Source organism: Carcharodon carcharias (genome assembly GCF_017639515.1).
Source record: "Carcharodon carcharias isolate sCarCar2 chromosome 37 unlocalized genomic scaffold, sCarCar2.pri SUPER_37_unloc_2, whole genome shotgun sequence".
In the NCBI taxonomy this organism is placed as follows: Eukaryota; Metazoa; Chordata; class Chondrichthyes; order Lamniformes; family Lamnidae; genus Carcharodon; species Carcharodon carcharias.
The window spans coordinates 474,661-488,895 of record NW_024470767.1 but is presented as its reverse complement, the minus strand read 5'-3'; the positions used below and the strand labels follow the sequence as shown (position 1 = coordinate 488,895).

The 14,235-nt window shown below is 51.8% G+C and overlaps 1 protein-coding gene across 2 annotated transcripts in view; it reads left to right on the top strand.

Annotated features, from left to right (window-relative positions):
- The window catches only part of sf3b2 (splicing factor 3b, subunit 2), a 110,471-nt gene that overhangs the window by 66,722 nt on the left and 29,514 nt on the right, over positions 1 to 14,235 (top strand). The window contains exons 5-9 of one of the 2 annotated variants that reach the window (XM_041182040.1): positions 1,166 to 1,228; positions 1,630 to 1,744; positions 4,862 to 4,998; positions 11,109 to 11,214; positions 12,458 to 12,543. In XM_041182040.1, the coding sequence (XP_041037974.1) occupies positions 1,166 to 1,228; positions 1,630 to 1,744; positions 4,862 to 4,998; positions 11,109 to 11,214; positions 12,458 to 12,543 (507 nt within the window). The remainder of the gene's footprint in view (positions 1 to 1,165; positions 1,229 to 1,629; positions 1,745 to 4,861; positions 4,999 to 11,108; positions 11,215 to 12,457; positions 12,544 to 14,235) is intronic. The other variant, XM_041182042.1, reaches the window with a different exon arrangement.

Sequence of the window (14,235 nt, the reverse complement as noted above, 5' to 3'; positions counted from 1 at the left end):
TGTAGGAGAGAGGGAAATCTGTCTGGGATCAGGATCCTGTGGGAGAGAGGGTAATTTGTCTGGGATCGTGATCCTGTGGGAGAGAGGGAAGTCTGTCTGGGATCGAGATCCTTTGGGAGAGAGGGAAATCTGTCTGGGATCGTGATCCTGTGGGAGAGAGGCAAATTTGTCTGGGTTCGGGATCCTGTGAGAGAGAGGGGGAGAAATCTGTCTGGGATCGTGATCCTTTGAGAGAGAGGGGTAGAAATCTGTCTGGGATCGTGATCCTGTGGGAGAGAGGGGGAGAAATCTGTCTGGGATCGTGATCCTGTGGGAAAGGTGGAAATCTTTGCGATTGTGATCCTGTAGGAGAGAGGGAAACTTGTCTGGGATCTCGATCCTGTAGAAGAGGGAGAAATCTGTCTGAGATCACATCTGAAGGAGAGATGGAAATCTGTCTGGGATCAGGATCCTGTAGGACATAGGGAAACTGGTCTGGGATCGTCATCCTGTGGGAGAGAGGGAAATCTGTCTGGGATCATGATCCTGTGGGAGAGAGGGAAATCTGTCTGGGATCATGATCCTGTGGGAGAGAGGGAAATCTGTCTTGGATCGTGATCCTGTAGGAGATGGGAAATATTTCTGGGATCATGATCCTGTGGGAGAGGGGGAACTCTCAGGGTTCAGGATCCTGTAGGAGAGGGAGAAATCTGTGTGGGATCGAGATCCTGTAGGAGAGAGGGAAATCTGTCTGGGATCGCGATCCTGTAGGGGAGAGTGAAATCTGTCTGGGATCAGGATCCTGTAGGAGAGAGGGAAATCTGTCTGGGATCGCGATCCTGTGGGAGAGAGGGGGAGAAATCTGTCTGGGATCGCGATCCTGTGGGAGAGAGGGAAATCTGTCTGGGATCGCGATCCTGTTGGGGAGAGGGAAATCTCTCGGGGATCGGAGGAACAGGACAAGCTGACTCTTTTCCCCTCCCATGTGTGAGAATTTGCTGACACTCGGTGACTAAGCTCCTGGCTTGAAATGTCACTCGCGGTTAGAGTTGTCGAGGTCAGTCTCACCTTGCAGAGTAGGTGTGAAATGGCAGGTGTTTAACACTGAGAGCTGCCCCGTTTGAGCACGTTTCGCAGGAACATGAGGTGCCTTGTTTGAATTTGTGACCTGTTTCTTCTCCTCCAGGGTGGTGAGCGGATGTTTGATGAACAGATCAAAGATCAGGAGTTGCTCGAACAGCAGAAACGGGTAATGTTCTGTCAGGCATTGAAGTTGACCCCCTTGTGGGTCCTTCAACGTTGAGGGGGCCAGACTGCGTGTCTGTGAGGGACTGCTGTGAAATTGAGGGAGCGGGGACACGTGTGTGTAGGGCTGTCTTTCTCAGCGGCTCGGGGAGGGGCCTTGTGTAGGGCTGCCTGTGAGAGTGGAAGTGTGTGGGAGTGAGTGTAGGGTCACCTGGAAGGTTGGTGGAGGGGCGAGTTGTGTGTGGGGGATGGGGTGGGTGCAGATGGTGAGGTGTCGAAGGTCGGATGTACAGTGTCTACACACACGCCTACAAATAGATGATCTCTAGACCTTTATCCTGCTGCTCACTATAAGCCGTCTTCTTTCCCCCTCTCTCTCTCTCTCTCTCTCCTCTGCATTCACAGGCTGCAGCCTTACTGGAACATGAACGACAGCAGCAGGAAATGGTTCAGATGCAGCAGGGGCCCCCTGGACCGAGACCCATGGAGATTGGGCCACGGCCAACATTAGGCCCACGAGGTAATGTTCGTTTTACACCGCTTGTGACTGATTCTCGAGGGTTCTGCTGCTGCCTGTTGGGTGTGTGAGGGTGGGGAGCTGCACTGGTAGGATCCAGGACCAGGTCCAGTGTTTGGCTGCTCACCTCAGGGAGAGAATTATATATAAAAAAAAAAGGTTTTGATTCTGCCCGGGCATCTCACAGGCCACAACAGATCACGAATGGTAAATGGATCATGGTGTAAAGGGCCAGTGGCTATGGAGACGCCTCCCAGTCAGAAGGTTATGAGTTTAAACCCCACTGTGCAGAGACTCAAACACCGGACTGTAGGCCAACGCACCCCATGTCAGTGCTGAGGGAGTGCTGCACTGTCAGAGGGTCAGTGCTGAGGGAGTGCTGCACTGTCGGAGGGTCAGTGCTGAGGGAGCGCCGCACTGTCGGAGGGTCAGTGCTGAGGGAGCGCCGCACTGTCGGAGGGTCAGTGCTGAGGGAGTGCTGCACTGTCGGAGGGTCAGTGCTGAGGGAGCGCCACACTGTCGGAGGGTCAGTGCTGAGGGAGCGCCGCACTGTCGGAGGGTCAGTGCTGAGGGAGCGCCGCACTGTCGGAGAGTCAGTGCTGAGGGAGTGCCGCACTGTCGGAGGGTCAGTGCTGAGGGAGTGCTGCACTGTCGGAGAGTCAGTGCTGAGGGAGCGCTGCACTGTCGGAGGGTCAGTGCTGAGGGAGCGCCGCACTGTCGGAGGGTCAGTGCTGAGGGAGTGCCGCACTGTCGGAGGGTCAGTGCTGAGGGAGCGCCACACTGTCGGAGGGTCAGTGCTGATGGAGCACTGCACTGTTAGCCCTGGAACCCTCCGAGATCTCTGCGCTCCTCCAATTCCGGCCTCTTGACCATCCCCCGATTCCCATCGCTCCACCATTGGCTGCCTGGGCCGTAAGCTCTGGAATTCCCTCCCTAAACCTCTCCACACCCCTTCCCCACCCCTCTATCTATCTCTCTCTCTCCCTCCCCCCACGGTCTCTCCCTCCCCCCCCCTCTCTCTCGCCCCCTCTCTCCCCCTTCTCTCTCCCACTCCCCCTTCTCTCTCCCACTCCCCCATCTCGCTCTCGTCCCCTCGCTATCTCTCTCCCCCCTCTCTCTCGCCCCCTCTCTCTCCCCCCCTCTCTCTCCCCCTCTCTCTCTCCCCCTCTCTCTCTCCCCCCTCTCTCTCTCCCCCCTCTCGCTCTCCCCCCTCTCGCTCTCCCCCCTCTCGCTCTCCCCCCTCTCGCTCTCCCCCCTCTCGCTCTCTCCCCCCTCTCGCTCTCTCCCCCCTCTCGCTCTCTCCCCCCTCTCGCTCTCTCCCCCCTCTCGCTCTCTCCCCCCTCTCGCTCTCTCCCTCGCTCTCTCCCCCCTCTCGCTCTCCCCCTCGCTCTCTCCCCCCTCTCGCTCTCTCCCCCCTCTCTCTCTCCCCCCTCTCGCTCTCCCCCTCTCTCTCTCCCCCCTCTCTCTCTCCCCCCCTCTCGCTCTCCCCCCCTCTCTCCCCCCTCTCTCTCTCCCCCCTCTCTCTCTCCCCCCTCGCTCTCTCCCCCCTCTCTCTCTCCCCCCCTCTCGCTCTCCCCCCTCTCTCTCTCCCCCCCTCTCTCTCTCCCCCCTCTCGCTCTCCCCCCCTCTCTCTCCCACCTCTCTCTCTCCCCCCTCTCGCTCTCTTCCCCCATCTCGCTCTCTCCCCCCTCTCTCTCTCCCCCCTCTCGCTCTCCCCCTCTCTCTCTCCCCCCTCTCTCTCTCCCCCCCTCTCTCTCTGCCCCCCTCTCGCTCTCCCCCCCTCTCTCCCCCCTCTCTCTCTCCCCCCTCGCTCTCTCCCCCCCTCTCTCTCTCCCCCCCTCTCGCTCTCCCCCCCTCTCTCTCTCCCCCCCTCTCTCTCTCCCCCCCTCTCTCTCTCCCCCCTCTCGCTCTCCCCCTCTCTCTCTCCCACCTCTCTCTCTCCCCCCTCTCGCTCTCTCCCCCATCTCGCTCTCTCCCCCCTCTCTCTCTCCCCCCTCTCTCTCTCCCCCCTCTCTCTCTCCCCCCTCTCGCTCTCCCCCTCTCTCTCTCCCCCCCTCTCTCTCTCCCCCCCTCTCGCTCTCCCCCCTCTCGCTCTCCCCCCTCTCGCTCTCCCCCTCTCGCTCTCCCTCCTCTCTCCCCCCCTCTCGCTCTCCCTCCTCTCTCTCTCCCCCCCTCTCTCTCTCCCCCCCTCTCTCTCTCCCCCCCTCTCGCTCTCCCCCCTCTCGCTCTCCCCCCTCTCGCTCTCCCCCCTCTCGCTCTCTCCCCCCTCTCGCTCTCTCCCCCCTCTCGCTCTCTCCCCCCTCTCGCTCTCTCCCCCCTCTCGCTCTCTCCCCCCCTCTCGCTCTCTCCCCCCTCTCGCTCTCTCCCCCCTCTCGCTCTCTCCCCCCTCTCGCTCTCTCCCCCCTCTCGCTCTCTCCCCCCTCTCGCTCTCTCCCCCCTCTCGCTCTCTCCCCCCTCTCGCTCTCTCCCCCCTCTCGCTCTCTCCCCCCTCTCGCTCTCTCCCCCCTCTCGCTCTCTCCCCCCTCTCGCTCTCTCCCCCCTCTCGCTCTCTCCCCCCTCTCGCTCTCTCCCCCCTCTCGCTCTCTCCCCCCTCTCGCTCTCTCCCCCCTCTCGCTCTCTCCCCCCTCTCGCTCTCTCCCCCCTCTCGCTCTCTCCCCCCTCTCGCTCTCTCCCCCCTCTCGCTCTCTCCCCCCTCTCGCTCTCTCCTCCCTATCTCTCTCTCCCCCATCTCTCTCTCTCTCTCTCCCCCATCTCTCTCTCTCCCCTTATCTCTCTCTCTCTCCCTCTCTCTCCCCCATCTCTCCTTCCCTCCCCCCACTCTCTCTCTTTCCCTCCCCCCACTCTCTCTCTTTCCCTCCCCCCACTCTCTCTCTTTCCCTCCCCCCACTCTCTCTCTTTCCCTCCCCCCACTCTCTCTCTTTCCCTCCCCCCACACTCTCTCTCTCTTTCCCTCCCCCAACCTGTCCCTGATACTTCTTATGACACTCGGGATTTGATAATCAGAGGTGCTAAGGATGCTTGATTATATAAATGTTTTATGTAAATACTGGGTGTTGTTTAGAGTGTATTTCCTCTTTAAATTCATGATTTTTCTCTCTGGTGCCTTCAACTCCACAACAGTTACAGGTTCCCCTGTGCCTATACCCCTCTCGGCTGTGCGACCTGTCGTCTCAGTGGCTCCTGCTCCATTAACTGCGCCCAGCTTGGGACCACGCCTTCGAGGACCTCCCCCACCACCTGGTGAAGAGAACAGAGAGGTAACCGGATTACACACTGCGCACAAACGGGTCATTTGCCACATCCTGTCTTGTCTATTCCAGTGTTTCTGCTCCACATGAGCAAGGATAGAGGATTGGCTGGCTAACAGGAAACAGTGAGTAGGCATAAATGGGTCTTTTTCTGGTTGGTAGGATGTGCCACAGGGATCGGTGCTGGGGCCTCAACTGTTTACAATTTATATCATTGACTTGGATGAAGGGACCGAAGGAATGGTTGCTAAATTTGCTAATGACACAAAGATAGGTAGGAAAGTAAATTGTGAAGAGGGCATAAGTGGGCAAAAATCTGGCAAATGGAGTAAAATTGGGCAAATGTGAAATTGTCCATTTTGGCAGGAAGAATAAAAAAAGAAGCTTATTATCTAAATGGTGAGAGATTGAGGAGCACTGAGATGCAGAGGGATCTGGGTGTCCTAGTGCATGAATCACAAACAGCTAGTATACAGGTACAGCAGGGAATTAGGAAAGCTCATAGAATGTTATTGTTTATTGTGAGGGGAATTAATTACAGAAGTAGGGAGGTTATACTTCAGTTGTACAGGGCACTGGTGAGAGAACATCTGGAGTATTGTGTACAGTACTGGTCTCCTTATTAAAGGAAGGATGTAAATGCGTTAGAAGCAGTTCAGAGAAGGTTTACCAGACTCATACCAGGAATGGGTGGGCTGTCTCATGAGGAAAGCTTGGACAGGTTAGGATTGTACCCACTGGAGTTTAGGAGAGTAAGAGGCGACTTGATTGAACCCTTTAAAATCCTGAGGGGTCTCGACAGGGTGGATGTGGAGAAAATAGACTCAGAGATGTTTACATCACAGAAGGAGGCCATTCAGCCCATCATGTCCTCGCCGGTCAATAAAGATCTGACGACACTAATCCCATTTTCCAGCCCTTGGCCCATAGCCCCGGAGGCTATGACAACGCAAGTGAATATCTAAATACTTCTTAAATGTTACGAGAGTTTCTGACTCAACCACCCTTTCAGGCAGAGAGTTCCTGACTCCCACCACCCTCTGGGTGAAAGACTTTCTCCTCAACTCCCCTCTTATCTTCTACCTGCTACCTTAAATCTCTGCCCCCTAGTTATTGACCCCTCTACTAATGGAAAAAGTGGCTTCCTGTCCACCCTATCTATGTCCCTCAGAATCTTATACACCTCTATCAGTTCCCCTCTCAACCTTCACTGCTCCAAGGAAAACAACCCCAGCCTATCCAATCTTTCCTCATAGCTCAGACTCTCCAGCCCAGGCAGCATCCTGGTAAATCTCCTCTGCACCCTCTCCAGTACAATCACATCCTTCCTACAATGTGCTGTCCGGAGCTGCACACAATACTCCAGTTGTGGCCTAACCAGCGTTTTATACAGTTCCAGCATCACCTCCCTGCTCTTGTATTCTATACCTCGGTTAATAAAGGCAAGTATCCCATATGCCTTCTTAACCACCTTATCTACCTGTCTCGCTACATTCAGGGATCTGTGGACATGCACACCAAGGTCCTTCTGATCTTCAGTACTTTCCAGGGTCCTACCATTCATAGTGTAATCCCTTGCCTTGTTAGCCCTCCCCAAGTGCATTACCTCACACTTTTCCGGGTTGAATTCCATTTGCCACTGCTCTGCCCACCTGACCAGTCCATTGAGATCCTCCTGCAGTTTACAGCTATCCTCCTCACTATTTACCACTCTACCAATTTTTGTGTCACCCATGAACTTCTAAATCATACCCCCTACATTTAAATCCAAATCATTTATGTCCACCACAAACAGCAAGGACCCCAGCACTGAGCCCTGTGGAACCCCACTGGAAACAGATTTCCAGTCACAGAAACATCCCTCTACCATCACCCTCTGCTTCCTGCCTCTCAGCCAATTTTGGATCCAATGTGCCACTTTGCCTTGGATCCCATGGGCTCTTACTTTCTTGACCAGTCTGCCATGAGGGACCTTATCAAAAGCCTTGCTAAAGTTCCTGTGAACTACATCAAACGCATTACCCGCATCAACACTCCTGGTTACCTTCTCAAAAAATTCAATCAAATTTGTCAAACATGATCTTCCCTTCACAAATCCATGCTGACTATTCCTGATCAATCCGTATCTCTCCAAATGCAGATATATTCTGTCCCTCAGAATTCTTCCTAGTAACTTCCCCACCACTGAGGTTAGACTGTGATTTCCTAGTCTATTCCTCCCTTTTTTAATAATGGGACAACATTAGCAGTTCTCCAGTCCTCTGGCATCTTACCTGTGGCCAGAGATGATTTGAAAAATACTGCCAGGGCCTCTGATATCTCTTCCCTTGCCTCCCTCAACAGCCTGGGTTACATCTCATCCGGGCCTGTGGATTTATCCACTTTTAAGGCTGCTAAACCCACTAGTACCTCCTCTCTATGTTAATTTCCTCTAATATTTCACAGTCCTCCACCTTGTTGTCTATACCTACGTCGTCTCTTTCCATTATGAAGACCGATGCAAGGTATTCATTGAGGACTGTACCCATGTCTTCGGGGTCCACACACGTTACCTCCATGGTTCCTAATTGGCCCTACTCTTTCCCTAGTTATTTTCTTGCTCCAAATTTAAAAAACCCCTTTGGGTTTTCCTTTATTCTACCCATCAATGCTTTCTCATGCACTCTCTTAGCTTTCCTAATTTCCTGATTAAGTTCCCCCCTACAATTTTTATACACCTCCAGGGACTCTGCTGTATTGAGCCCTCGGTATCTGCCATAAGCTTTTTTTTTCTTAATCCTAACCTTTATGTCCCTTGACATCCAGAGTTCTTTGGACTTGGTCCCCCCCTTTGTCAGAAAGTAGAGAGTTGGGATAAATGGGCCTTTTTCTAGATGGCAAGCTGTAACTAGTGGGGTGCCACAGGGTTTAGTCCTTGGGCCCCAACTATTTACAATCTATATTAATGACTTGGATTCAGGGATAGAAGGTACTATAGCTAAATTTGCAGATGTAAAAGTAAGTTGCAATGAAGAAATAAGAAATTTACCCACAGATATGGACAGGTTGGGTGAATGGGCCAAAAATTTGGCAGATGGAGGTTAACGTGGATAAATGTGAGGTTATCCATTTTGGTCAGAAGAATGAAAAGGTAATTCATTATTTAAATGGAGAGAAACTTCAGAGTGCTTCAGTGCAGAGGGATCTGGGTGTCCTGGTGCATGAATCGCTGAAAGCTAGTATGCAGGTACAGCAGGTAATAAGGAAGGCAAATGGAATTTTGGCATTTATTGCTAAAGGAATAGAGTATAAAAATAGGGAAGTGTTGTTGCAACTGTTTAAGGCATTGGTGAGACTGCACCTGGAGTACTGTGCACAGTTTTGGTCCCCTTACTTGAGGATGGTTGTAGGTGCACTGGAGGTGGTTCAGAGGAGGTTCACTAGATGGATTCCAAAGATGTGGGGCTTATCTTATGAGGAGAGATTGAGCAGTTTAGGCCTATACCCGCTAGAGTTCAGAAGGATGAGAGGAGATCTAATTGAGGTATATAAGATGCTAAAGGGGATAGACAAAGTGGATGTTTCCCCTTGTGGGGCATTCTAGAGTGAGAGGCCATCATTTTAGGCTAAGGGATGGTAGATTTAAATCAGGGATAAAGGGAATTACTTTTCTCAAAGGGTCATGAATCTGTGGATTTCAATACCTCAGAGTGCAGTGGATGTCAGGACACTGAATAAATTTAAGGAGGAGATTGACAGATTTTTAATTAGTAACAGGTTGAAAGGTTATGGGGAGAGGGCGGGAAATTGGAGTTGAGGCCGAAATGAGATCAGCCATGATCATATTGAATGGTGGAGCAGGCTCGAGGGGCTGAATTGCTGAATTGCCTACACCTCCTAGTTTTTATGCTCTTGTGTTCTTTACAGGAACATATTTTTCCTGTACTCTAGCTATTACCTCCTTGAATACCTCCCACTGCTCTGACAGTTTTATCTGCAAGTAGCTGCTCCCAGTCCACTTGGGCCAAATCGTATTTCATCTTCGTAAAATTAGCCTTTCCCCAGTTTAGAACTTTTATTCCCGCCCCAACCTTATCCTTTTCTATAACTATCCTAAATCTGAGTTATGGTCACTATCCCCAAAATGCTCCCCGACTGATACACCTTCTGCCTGCCTGAGCACATTTCTGAATATTAGGCCCAGAACTACCCCCTCCCTTGTTGGGCTTTCTATGTATTGGCTAAAAAAGTTCTTCTGGATCCAACAGAAGAATTTTGCTCCCTCCCTACCTTACCCTAAAACTATCCCAATTAATATTTGTGTATTTAAAATCTCCTCCTATTACTGCCTTATTATTCTTACACTTCTCTGAAATTTGAATACATATTTGACCCTCTAACACTCCCTGACTGTTTGTGGGCCTATAGTACAGTGTGTTTGCCCCTTTTGTGTTTTTTTACCTCTACCCATATGGCCTCATCTGATGATCCTTCTAGGATACCACCCCTCCTCACTGCTAGAATTGATTCCTTGATCAATATTGTGACCACCCCCCTCCTCTTCTATCCCCCTCTCTCCCTTGCCTGAATACCCCGTAACCAGGAATGTTGAGCTGCCAATCCTGCCCTTCGTTTAGCCAAGTCTCAGTTATAGCTATACACTCCCTGTGCCTATCTGTGCCCTCAGCTTGTCTGTCTTATTCCGCAGGCTCCTTGTATTAAAATATATTCCATTTAGCCTCACTAAGCTCTCTACTTTTTTATCTCGCCTATGTTTCCCCTGCCTTCCAGACTCTCTCACTAGCGTTTTAACTTCTAATTCAATCCCAGCTTCTCTCCCCTCTGAACTGCTTTTCAGGATCCCATCCCCCTGCCAATTTAGTTTAAATCCACCCCAACAGCATTAGCAACCTTCTCCGCGAGGGTGTTGGTCCCGTTCCTGTTCAGATGTAACCCGTCCAACTTGTACAGGTCCCACCTCCCCCAGAAACGGGACCAATGCCCCAGGAATCTAAAGCCCTCCCTCCTGCACCATCTCTCCAGCCGAGCATTCATCTGCTCTATCCCTCTGTTCCTATACTCACTACTGTGCGGTGCTGGGAGTAATCCAGAGATTACAGCCTTTGAAGTCCTGCTTTTCAATTTCCTACCTAACTCCCTAAAGTCTGCCTGCAGGACCTCATTTCTCTTTCTTCCTATGTCATTGGTCCCAACATGGACCACGACCACTGGCTGTTCACCCTCCCCCTTCAGAAGGCCCAGCAGCCGTTCCGTGACATCCTTGACCCTGGCACCCGGGAGGCAACATATCTTCCTGAAGTCACGTCTACGGCTGCAAAAGTGCCTGCCTACTCCCCCCACTAAAGATGTTTCCTCTTGTGGGGGGATCTAGAACTAGGGGCCACGTTTTAAAAATAAGGGGTCGCTCATTTAAGGCAGAGATGAGCAATTTTTTCTCTGGGACTCATGAGTCTTTGAAACTCTTGTTGCTCAGAAGGCAGTGGAAGCAGAGTCTTTGAATATTTTTAAGACAGAACTGGAGAGATTGTTCAATAACAAGGGGGTGAAGGGTTATCGGGGGGAGGCGGGAATGTGGGGTAGAGGTTACAATCAGATCAGCCATGATCGTATTCAGTGGCGGAGCAGGCTCAAGATGGGCCATTCCTAATTCGCATCTTCATGTGTCCACACACCTCGCCTTCACCTCCCCCTATCACCATATCCTTCTGTTCCAATCTCTTGTGTGTTCATCCAGCTTTCACCCTTAAATGTCTCTATACTATACAACTCAACCTCTCCCCGTGGGAGCGGGTTCCACGCTTTCCCCACTGTCTGGGTGAAGACGATTCTCCTGAATTCCCGATTGGAATTATTAGTGACTGTCTAATGTTGCTGGCCCCCCCCAGAAGTGGGAACATGCCTACGTCAGCCCTGTGTGTGTGTGCACGCACGCATCATAGACACGTGCAGCATTGCTGAGTGACCCTCCATCAGGTCTGTGGCCAGTGAGTGAACGGTGAGTGAGTGATGTGGGTTTACGTCATATATCCAGCCCCTGAGGGAACGCTTGCAGTAAGACAGACCTGGGTGGGTGTTGCAGTGATCAGACACAGCGTAATAAACAGATTCTTATCATGCAGAGTGATGACGCGGGCCCTGGTCCAAGAATCCCCCAAGTCCTGGAGAAGATCCTTCAGCTCAAAGAGCAACGCCAGGTGGAACTCACAGCATCAGCAGAGGCTTCAGGTATGTGGATCAGAAGGAAAAGTGTACAGGGAACTTGGGTTTTACTCTGTATCTAACCCCGTGCTGTACCTGTCCTGGGACTGTTTGATGGGGACAGTGTAAAGGGAGTTTTACTCTGTATCTAACCCCGTGCTGTACCTGTCCTGGGAGTGTTTGATGGGGACGGTGTAGAGGGAGCTTTACTCTGTATCTAACCCCGTGCTGTACCTGTCCTGGGAGTGTTTGATGGGGACAGTATAGAGGGAGCTTTACACTGTATCTAACCCCGTGCTGTACCTGTCCTGGGAGTGTTTGATGGGGACGGTGTAGTGGGGGCTTTACTCTGTATCTAACCCCGTGCTGTACCTGTCCTGGGAGTGTTTGATGGGGACAGTGTAGAGGGAGTTTTACTCTGTATCTAACCCCGTGCTGTACCTGTCCTGGGAGTGTTTGATGGGGACAGTGTAGAGGGAGCTTTACTCTGTATCTAACCCCGTGCTGTACCTGTCCTGGGAGTGTTTGATGGGGACAGTGTAGAGGGAGCTTTACTCTGTATCTAACCCCGTGCTGTACCTGTCCTGGAAGTGTTTGATAGGGACAGTGTAGAGGGAGCTTTACTGTGTATCTAACCCCGTGCTGTACCTGTCCTGGGAGTGTTTGATGGGGACGGTGTAGAGGGGGCTTTACTCTGTATCTAACTCCGTGCTGTACCTGTGCTGGGAGTGTTTGATGGGGACAGTGAAGAGGGAGCTTTACTGTGTATCCAACCGAAAGCAGTACCTGTCCTGGGAGTGTTTGATGGGTCAGTGTAGAGGGAGCTTTACTCTGTATCTAACCCCGTGCTGTACCTGTCCTGGGAGTGATTGATGGGGACAGTGTAGAGGGAGATTTACTCTGTATCTAACCCCGTGCTGTACCTGCCCTGGGAGTGTTTGATGGGGACAGTGTAGAGGGAGCTTTACTGTGTATCTAACCCCGTGCTGTACCTGTCCTGGGAGTGTTTGATGGGGACGGTGTAGAGGGAGCTTTACTCTGTATCTAACCCCGTGCTGTACCTGTCCTGGGAGTGATTGATGGGGACAGTGTAGAGGGAGCTTTACTCTGTATCTAACCCCGTGCTGTTATCGGGAACCTGTGAGGCACTGAGTTGAAATGGCAAGGTTACACTGAACCTCTGTAGTGAGCAAGCACCTGAGGCAGTGAATGAGTGGAGGTGAGATCAACTCTGGCTTCTTGTTGCTGAATTCTGCTTGTATTTCCACAGACGAGATCGATGCAGCAACAGGAGCCACTCTAACCCCAGCTGATACTGAAGAGGAGGAACTTGTGTCCTCGCTATCGAAGAAAGAGGTTTGTGACGGTGGATGAAACCTCTCCCTCTCTCCCACTGTCAGTATTTGCAGTGTGATTGTGTGGTCAGCCCACACGCCAGCAGAAATTGTTTCTCTCCATCCTCGACCCTCAGCCCTGGCTCAGCGGGCAGCTCCCTCTTGTGTCTACACAACATCAGAAGGTTCTAGGTGTAAATATCACTCGAAACTGGGAGCCCTAATTTAGGCCAACTCTGACTGTCAGTGCTGGCTCACCGCCAGCTCCCCTCGGAGGGTCAGTGCTGAGGGAGCGTCACACTGTCGGAGGGTCAGTGCTGAGGGAGCGCCACACTGTCGGAGGGTCAATGCTGAGGGAGCACCTCACTGTCGGGGGGTCAATGCTGAGGGAGCGTCGCACTGTCGGAGGATCAATGCTGAGGGAAGCGCCGCACTGTCAGAGGGTCAGTGCTGAGGGAGCGCTGCACTGTCGGAGGTGCCATCTTTCAGGATGAGACATTAAACCGAAGCCCCGTCTGCCCTCTCGGGTGGGTGTAAAAGATCCCACGGCCACTATTGGAAGAAGAGCAGGGGGGAGTTCTCCCTGGTGTCCTGGGGCCAATATTTATCCCTCAACCAACATCACTAAAAACAGATGATCTGGGTCATTATCACATTGCTGTTTGTGGGATCTCGCTGTGTGTAAACGGGCTGCTGAGTTTCCTACATCACAACAGTGAGCATAGTTCCGAAAAAAGTCCTTCATTGCCTGTGAGATGCTTTGGGACGTCCTGAGGTGGTGGAAGGGTGCGTTAGAAATTCAAGCCTTTCGACTCAGTTGAAACATTCACCTCGATTTTGTGGACAGTGAGATAACCGACGTTTTTGACGGACAGTGAGATTACCGACGTTCTTTGTGGACAGTGAGATTACCGACGTTCTTTGTGGACAGTGAGATTACCGACGTTCTTGGTGGACAGTGAGATTACCGACGTTCTTGGTGGACAGTGAGATTACCGACGTTCTTTGTGGACAGTGAGATTACCGACGTTCTTGGTGGACAGTGAGATTACCGACGTTCTTGGTGGACAGTGAGATTACCGACGTTCTTTGTGGACAGTGAGATTACCGACGTTCTTTGTGGACAGTGAGATTACCGACGTTCTTTGAGGACAGTGAGATTACCGACGTTCTTTGTGGACAGTGAGATTACCGACGTTCTTTGTGGACAGTGAGATTACCGACGTTCTTTGTGGACAGTGAGATTACCGACGTTCTTTGTGGACAGTGAGATTACCGACGTTCTTTGTGGACAGTGAGATTACCGACGTTCTTTGTGGACAGTGAGATTACCGACGTTCTTTGTGGACAGTGAGATTACCGACGTTCTTTGTGGACAGTGAGATTACCGACGTTTTTGGTGGACAGTGAGATTACCGACGTTTTTGGTGGACAGTGAGATTACCGACGTTTTTGGTGGACAGTGAGATTACCGATGTTCTTTGTGGACAGTGAGATTACCGACGTTCTTTGTGGACAGTGAGATTACCGACGTTCTTTGTGGACAGTGAGATTACCGACGTTCTTTGTGGACAGTGAGATTACCGACGTTCTTTGTGTCAGTGTGATTACCGACGTTCTTGGTGGACAGTGAGATTACCGACGTTCTTTGTGGACAGTGAGATTACTGACGTTCTTTGCGGACAGTGAGATTACCAACGTTTTTTTACCTTTT